This window comes from Pristiophorus japonicus, chromosome 18 (genome assembly GCF_044704955.1).
Source record: "Pristiophorus japonicus isolate sPriJap1 chromosome 18, sPriJap1.hap1, whole genome shotgun sequence".
Taxonomy (NCBI): Eukaryota; Metazoa; Chordata; class Chondrichthyes; family Pristiophoridae; genus Pristiophorus; species Pristiophorus japonicus.
The window spans coordinates 28,404,904-28,413,257 of record NC_091994.1 but is presented as its reverse complement, the minus strand read 5'-3'; the positions used below and the strand labels follow the sequence as shown (position 1 = coordinate 28,413,257).

Sequence of the window (8,354 nt, the reverse complement as noted above, 5' to 3'; positions counted from 1 at the left end):
CAATACATAAATCAAATAAGCGTCCAGCAATAACAAGTTTAACATTTAGCTGAAATATATAACAACGGCGTTGTATCATCAAGAATTGCAGCTTGACCTTACCGCCTGTAACCGGCCAAGAGTGCTCGGTGGAACCGACAGGTGAATTTGCAATTCCCAAGTCACCCATTTTCGTCTTTTAAATTAAGTTATTAAAAAGTTCTCCAAAGTTGTCTCGTTACTTTGTTAAAGTTAATATCAGGGCTAACCCAATTTTATAAAGGTAAGGTCCAAAAAAAAATCAATTTTCCCGCAATGTCTGCAGTCAGTGTTCCCGGGTAGTATGCGGTCCTTGGGAACAATCCACTTTCATCTCTTTGTTTGCTCAGTAATCGAGGGTTCTGACTCAATTAGAAAGTGCGGGTTCAGTGTGAGTTTTTTTTTAATCCTAATTTGGGAATCGCACAGGGAAAGTTAATACTGTACAATGTCTGCACTAAACAGCAAGCTCGGTTCGGGGTACCGCAATTCCGTTATGTCACTGCCATCCTGGTCAGTGGAACAAGACGTTGTTTGATAGGTTTATTTGCAACCTGCAAACATTGAATGGTAAACGTAGCTTTAATTCAGGAAACAAAGAACATGGAACTAATTGGATGCCATTTCCAAAAGAAACTAAAGACAAGAGAACGAACATGGACATTCCCGCAAACAGAAGATGCTGAACACACATAGCAGGTCAGGCGGCATCTGCAGTGAGAACAAGAGCTGACATTTCAGGTGTGGACCATTCACCCAAACTTTTGATCCTTGTCAATTGGTTATACTCTGGTTGTAGTGCAATGAAAGGTTTCACGTCAGAATTTTTTTAAAAGTACAATTCAAGAACAGATCCGCATTTTACTTTATTTTTTAAAAATACTTGCTTTTCTCCCAATCCGGCCTCTCACTTGAGTTCTTCTGCACTAAAGTAGTAACTGAAGAGTTACTGGTCTCACTCTGTATGTGAATGTTAATTACCATCTTTGAAGTGTTGTCAGTGTCTGATAATAGTCCAGTGTTCGAGCAGCTACAGGACCTATCACCTCTGCTGGGAACAGGTGCATCTAACATTTTTCAATCGGTTTAACTTTGCCTGGAACAAGTTGCCATCTGTTCCATACAAACCGGGCTTTTGATGTGTAAACTCGCTTTCTCATTCACGCTAAAAATGTGTACGTTTCCTGAGAAGTATATAAGGCATTGTAATATTCAGCCAGTCGATGAAATTACGCAGAGAAAATTATTCTCTATTAAGTTCCATTCTCTAGACATCAATTGATTATGCAATTGTTATGGCGATTTCCGTCTGATCAATTCTTAACTGTTACAGTTGCCAGTCTTCTCGTTTTAAGCGTGAAATTTGTGTGTTAATGTTTTATCAAAATCTAATTTTACAATTAAATGAATTGTATTGCAGTACGCTCTAGGAGGTTGATGAGACACACTTGCTGCAGGTACAGTCATTATGGTTGAGGGATGATCTAAGCGAGATATATACAATGATAAGGGGATCCCATAGGGTAGATATAGAGAAACTGTTTCCTCTGATAGGGGAATCCAGAACAAGAGGACATCATCTTAAAATTAGAGGTAGGGCATTCAGGAGTGAAATCAGGAAACACTTCTACACACAAAGGGTAGTGGAAATCTGGAACTCACTCTGCCAAAAGACGATGAATGCTGGGTCAATTAAAAATGTCAAGACTGAAATCAATAGACGTTTTGATATGTCAGTTCATTGAGGGATAAGGGGCAGAGGCGGGTAAATGGAGTTGAGGTACAGATCAGCCATGATCTAATTGAATGACAGAACCGACTGGAGGGGCTGAATGGCCTACTCCTATGGAAAGACTCGGAGTTGCAGGTAAATATTTTTGGAAACAATTAAGTTGCTTCTGTGGCAACACTATTTGAAATGAACTTACCCTTCTGCAATTCGAGATCGACTCGTGTTTTAAGAAGACATTAAGCAGCCATTTCACTCCCCCAAATTACCGAACAATATATGACGAGAAAAGCACCTGATTGTCACATCATTCCCACTTTTATTTCACTTTTTTCGGTGTGGTCAAGATTTCGTGTCTATAAATTAAAGGTGTGCAGTAATATAGCAGTTCTTGTGATTAACTCTTGTCCCAGACAACGTAGGCTGGGCCACATGTTAAAGTTTAATTTTACTATTTTTAAATAAATATTGCCCTCTTTTCTGATGTAACCAAGTCGATTCTTTTTTTTAAAAATCAGCTTGATTTTTAAGAAGCGATATTAGCCAATCGTTTAATTTGTTTCTCCTTCAAAAAAAAGTTGTTTTGGTTGAGAATTGACTATTTATGGTATTGCAGCACATTTGTCCTTTAGTCGTTAGAGAATGGGAACTATTTATTTGAGTGATCTTGATTTTTTTTTTAATGTTGAAAAATCCAATTTCCCAAAGCTTCAGCCAGCAGGACTCGCCACATCGCGCCGTCCAGCACCACGTGCTCCTCGCTTAGATTCTTTGCAGCATTGCTCCAATCTAGAATTTAACTAAAGATTGCGCTGTGCACAGACGGGCTTGAATAACGACGCTCTGTTTTATTTCGCTGGCAAAAGGGGGAAAAAAAACCAAAGCGATGCCCATAATCTCTCTGCAGCGATGGATGTGTGCAAAAAAAAAGCTCAGAGCGTATGGTAATGAAGTGATTTTCCTATGCAAATAAGCCATTGCGGAAATAAACAGCACGCCTCGCTCGCTCGCTCGCTTTACTTCTGTAATATTTTTATACTACGCCATCAACTCATCACTAAAGCGGCCAAGGCAACCCTCCCCCATCTTTCTCCTGGGCAATCAGGACCCGCCGGTTGTCTTCACTTTTCCATCGGATTTGTTAGAAGAAGCGAGAGAGAAAACCCCACACATACACATCCACACACACACAACACAACCCAGAGCCAAGACCGAGGGCAAATATTTATCTGGATACAGTAGGAGTATTGCAAAGGAATACAAATGGAGCGTTAGGCACGCTTCTAATTCGAGTGCAAGTTGATTACGTACTTTCGCATGGCAATGGTACGTATATTTCAGTGCCCGGTCGGATCGGGGTTGTGTGTTGGTTCTGCTGTCTGTCTGTCTGTCTGGCTGTTGCAGTTGCCGCTCTCTGTTGCTTGTGTGATCGGGTTTGCGCCAAGATTTTGTGGTGTTTTAAAGGGGAGGGTAAAGAGAGAGAGAGACAGAAAGCAAAAGCGCTGAGCTTGGCAGATTTCCCATCTGTGAGCAGTTTGCTTGCCAGCTGAAATGAATTTGTGCGTGATCTGTATACGTGTGCATCGCCGACGTACATTTGGAGTCCAAGTTCAAGCGTGTGTGATCGGAGCGGCAATGGCCGAGCAGCTCGGAGGAGCCGCCGGCTTGAACTTGACTCGTGAACCGAGACGCTGCCACCGAGGCTGGGACGCGTTTCTAATCTACCTCCCTTTTAAAGGGACATCGCACCCTTTTTCGGCCTGTTAAACATGCGCAAGTACCCCTTTGCTGAAGATAACAGTCATCTCCCAAGTGTCATTAAATATCTTTAAGCACCCCAATTCGAAAAGTTGGGTGCACTTTAAGGACACGCAGACAAAATAGCTTTGCGGTCCATAGATTTTTGACTTTCAGTAGTTTTAAAATAGATTCCCCAGCCCACATTCACAAAGTTCGGAGAATAAAGCAGTACTGTTCTAGTTGTATATTTAATATGCTATATATAGGCCCAGAAAATAGATTGGCTATTTAAATTCACCATGACCATTCGGAAATGCATTCGTGTTAACTGCAAATATTGAATAATTAGCTAGCTGTTTAGGAGTCCTTTCTTAATATTACTCTTAAATTAAACACTTCCAGAAGACCGGGTTTCTGCAATATGTTATTGTATACTGTAATGATTGTATAAAAGTTACATGTGGAAGATGGTTTGATCTATTAAATTTTACTTCAGAGAATATCGGTCCGCCTGCATTTTAATCGGTGATAATATGAAACCGTGTATAAAACGGCGTTTAAAATAACTTTCACTATTCTGAAATTCCATCCATCTGCAGGCCCATGCAAACTTCACATATATTCTTGAGCTGATGAGTATTGTGGTTAAATTGTTCGAGACAAAAATACTGTCTGATCTACTAAAGCGAAATGCAGATTGCATTTGGCATCACGAGGAGAAATAATAGTAAATGACTGCAATCCAGGTTTATAGAAAACGCATTTTATTTTTAAGAGATCAGATTTTATTTGCATATATATTGCAGATATAAAATGCTGTGTTCTTTGCCTTCCGTTTTGGTGGCTCCATATGCAGTCATAATAGCATGCTCTCATCTGCTAAGGAAACAATGCGTCGGAATAGCTCGGTGAAGTGGACACATTGCGTTGGTCTATTGGTGCACAGAATGGTTTGTGCTGATAACGTCGGTTAGTGAAAAGAAATGCACTATTCGGCAGAGTAAACGATCAATTTTATTATGTGCTTTAGGCTACCCTTCTGCACTGACATATAGCATTTATAAGCACACAAATCATGGCAGTGCTAAAATCACTGCATAATTATTCACGCCAAAGTTTCACTGTATTTATTCTGATACATTTAAAGGCATTTACAAAAAAAAGGAGAACCTTGTACGTATGCAAATTGCTATTTTTCTGCCGGGAAGCAATAATTGTTTTGTCGGCCTGCTTTAGAGCGCATTTCCTTATGTAACAGTACACCAGCTTTCAAGAAAGTCCTGCGCACTGTCATTACTTTACAATTAACTTCGACTTTTGCAGTTTTCCGCACTCCAACTGGAGTCTTTCATTTGACTGATTCTGTTTAAAGATTTTGAACTTTTATCATATTGTTGAGGGGACGCAGAAGAATGTGTCTGGGCTCGCGGATTTCACTTCGCCCATGGGGCAATTATTTTTTTTTGTGGGGGGGGGCGGAAATTGGAGTCGAACAATATTACTGCTCTATATCTGCCAACAGAACTGTAAGGATAATTGAAACATTGCTGCAAAATGCTCTATTAGCGGCCCCTGCATAGGAATGTTTGCTTTATAATTTTGTCCATGGACTTAATTGTTGGGAATTTTTAAAAATACCCATTACGGGTGAAAAAAAGAGCAGCGGGAAACCAAATAGCAGCGAAGCCTTCCTCCCCAGCACGGGTACCGTTGTGTGTGTCAGAACGCAATGACTTGTGCGAGGGCTGCGTTGCGGCTGGAGGGGAAAGTCACCCTTTAAATCGCGGCTCTTAAAGCGGCGCTAACTTTAAAAAAAAATATTTTTTGCCTTGCGCCTTTTGGGACGAAGCGATTATTTGAAAAAAAAAACAATCAGCGAAGAGTTTAAAAAAAAAACTAAAAAAAAAACACCCACCCGGAAAAGAAGTTGTGTTTTATTGAGATTGCCGGCGGTTTGTGAGTGGCCTTCGGTCCATTGGCTGACAGCGGGCTCCGAGTGGTGCTGAAATTTGGGTCTAATGGCAGAAATTGCCTGAAGTCAGATGTTTTGGGGCTTGGTCAGGACGGTCGCGTCATTCCCGGATCGCTCTCCTTTATTCCTCTCCTCTCTCTCTCTCCCTCTCTCTGTCCCTCTCACCGGCTGACAGATGAAGCCCGCTTTCCAGAGCCGCTTTCCTTCAGTTATCTCTTAAATCAGTTCCCCTTCTCTCTCTCTCTCTCTGTGTATATATATATATATATTTTTTTTTAATTATTATTAATTTTTTTTTGAGGGGAGGGTGGGATTTAGACGCGAGATGTCACGGTGATCCAGTAACTTTTTGGATGATCTGAGACCGATTCCAGGTTGGGATGATGTATTCTCCGCTCTGCCTGACTCAGGTAATGTAACGCGCCTGAGGCGATTTATTAATACATTCGATTATCGATTATTGATCGCGGTGGACGGTGTGCCCTCCTCCCCCTCACTTTTCCACATTAACCGCATTGTATTTTCCTGGGGACGCGGCTACTGTTAAAAATGGCGGGACAATTTCTGCAGCATGCTTTCCGTCAGGAGTCGGGACCGTTGGCCAGTCCTCACTCCCCCCCCCCCCCCCTACGGCCTTCCTGGCCCTGCAAAAGGAATCCACATTACTGATTATAAAAAGGCACGCACCAAAAAAAATAACCCAACTACTGGCGTCCCGAAAAGCGCACGTTACACTCGGTCCAACTTTGCTCAGTGCTGTGCACAACACTTCCACCCGCTGCTACCAAGTTTTAAACATTGTATCTGAAATGGGCAGAACTTTTGCAGCCGCAGGGAGAATTTCCCCCACCCCTCCAGATACCCCCACTATTTTTTTTATTGGAGGCTACATATTTATTTCTCAAGTTTTTAAAAACAATCATTTAAACCCTCCAAAATTATAATTCAATCACTCTGAAGTGCAGTAAAGTAAGGGAACTTTTTTGGTTTGGTGGGGGTGGGGGGAAGGAGGGACAGAATTGAGCAAAGCAATTAATGCTGTGTATTTTAGCAGGTGTCGAGGTTCTCGAGTAAGGAGCACATTTAGTGCATTTTTGGAAATCCTGCAGGTTAAAGTTGTTATTGCTCTGTAAACTCTTTTCACTAAAAATCTATTTGCTCCTTGGTGCAGGTTATTTAATCACGTATTTATTTTCTCAGTAAAGTTATAATATTGATTTTAAATTGTTTCAGGTGTATAATCTTCATGTAATTCAGTAAAGGAACCTCGTCGTGTTTATTCATACAGTAGCACTTTTTTACGCAGTTATATATTTATTTATGTTCTAGTGGAATGTCTACCTGGTGGGCAAGGTTCTGTTGGTTGCATACCAAAGTTGTTTTATTTAACAGAGACAAGGTATACTGGTGATTTGATCTATAATTGGGTACTGTAATTTCACTTGCTTCTTCCAGAAATTTCAAATTGCATATTCTTGAAGAGTCGTTTAACAAATACAGCAAGATAGTAAATTTCACCTGAAAAACTTTGCAGATTCGGCTTCCTCTGTCCTTCCTTCTGCTCTGCAAAGTTATACTCCAGAGCGATTGACTTACAAGGAAATAGAAGGATTGATTTCTGAATAAAAACCTCAATAACGGCTGGAACATAAGATGTAAATAAAGAGATCTCTAAAGATGCCATAAATTTATAATTCATTTGTCCGCATATTTTCTAAGGATCAGGAATGTGAAATCTATTTTGAAGAGGGAGAGCAGCTTGCAGTAATCTGAAAGCAGTTCAAGTGTAGCTAATCAGTCCAGACAGTCTGTATCGGATAACAAAGCTGCATTATTGTCCTATTAATTATTTAAATAGTTTCATGGTCTAGAAGCATTATAAACATTCTTTAATAATAACAGACAAAGGGAACTTCCCATATAGAACACAAAGACATTTCATCTGTGTTTTAAGGTAAAACGAAAGTGAAAGGGTTCGGCATAATATATACATTATAATTTGGAACCTGAATGCTCATTTGGTTGTATACTTTATTTAATTATTCAGTCTTACACTATTCCTTTCCTTGCAATATTTTCTTCGTCACTTCTTCATTCTTTCATTAAATATATCATCCCTCAGGAGACATTCCTTATTTCTCTCCACTTCTTCGTCGCTTCTTCTTTCTTTTATTGCGTATTTGTTCATTATCTATTCGTCCGTCCTTCACTCGTTCCTTCCTTTTCTCTGCCATTGTGATATCCTTTTCTATTCCTGTCCGTTTCCATTGCTTTACATAAAATATATTGGAAGACCATGCGAATGTATATTACTGCTAATGTCCATATTTCATTTGTTAACTTTGAAGAAACTCACTGCCAGTGGACCACTGAGCCTTGAGAAATTGACTGAAGTAAAATAGGAAACAGTGTTCATTTGTGCATCATATCAAAACATATTGATTTGAGAAACTATCTTTATAGTCAGATCTGTAATGTTAGTTGTAGTCATAGTGTAAAGGCATGTAAAAACAGTGCGAAACAGTGAAGTTGAGGCCTGTGGCTTGTGGGTGTCTGTGCGCTATAATTTAGAATGGGCAACAGAGTAGGTGTTAGGTACAAAATTAGTATTCACAAATGGCCTGGGTTTCTAAACATTGCTTTGCTGTTGCTATTTTTTGAGGGAAGAGTTTAATAACATGAATTTAATGTGGATTGACGATTTTTTCCAATAGTATCTTGTCAGGTCTTGTGTGCAATGTTGTTTAAGTTAAAATAGGTGTTATCTTGAATATTATCTCAACATTTCTTAAACACAACATACAAAATGAATGTGAATGTTGTGTGGTCATAGTTTCTGACACCTTGCTACAGCAGTAATGTCAGTAGCACAGAATGTTAATGACCAGGTGACAT

At 39.9% G+C, this 8,354-nt stretch overlaps 1 protein-coding gene across 6 annotated transcripts in view; it reads left to right on the top strand.

Annotated features, from left to right (window-relative positions):
- Positions 1-2,728: 2,728 nt before the first annotated feature.
- The window catches only part of nfic (nuclear factor I/C), a 441,536-nt gene continuing 435,910 nt past the window's right edge, over positions 2,729-8,354 (top strand). For 2 of the 6 annotated variants that reach the window (XM_070859815.1, XM_070859814.1), the window contains exon 1: positions 5,290-5,869. In XM_070859815.1, the coding sequence (XP_070715916.1) occupies positions 5,840-5,869 (30 nt within the window). In that variant the 5' untranslated portion in view covers positions 5,290-5,839. Of the gene's footprint in view, positions 3,074-5,284; positions 5,870-8,354 lie in introns of those variants that run through there. The other 4 variants (XM_070859817.1, XM_070859813.1, XM_070859816.1 and 1 more) reach the window with 3 other exon arrangements.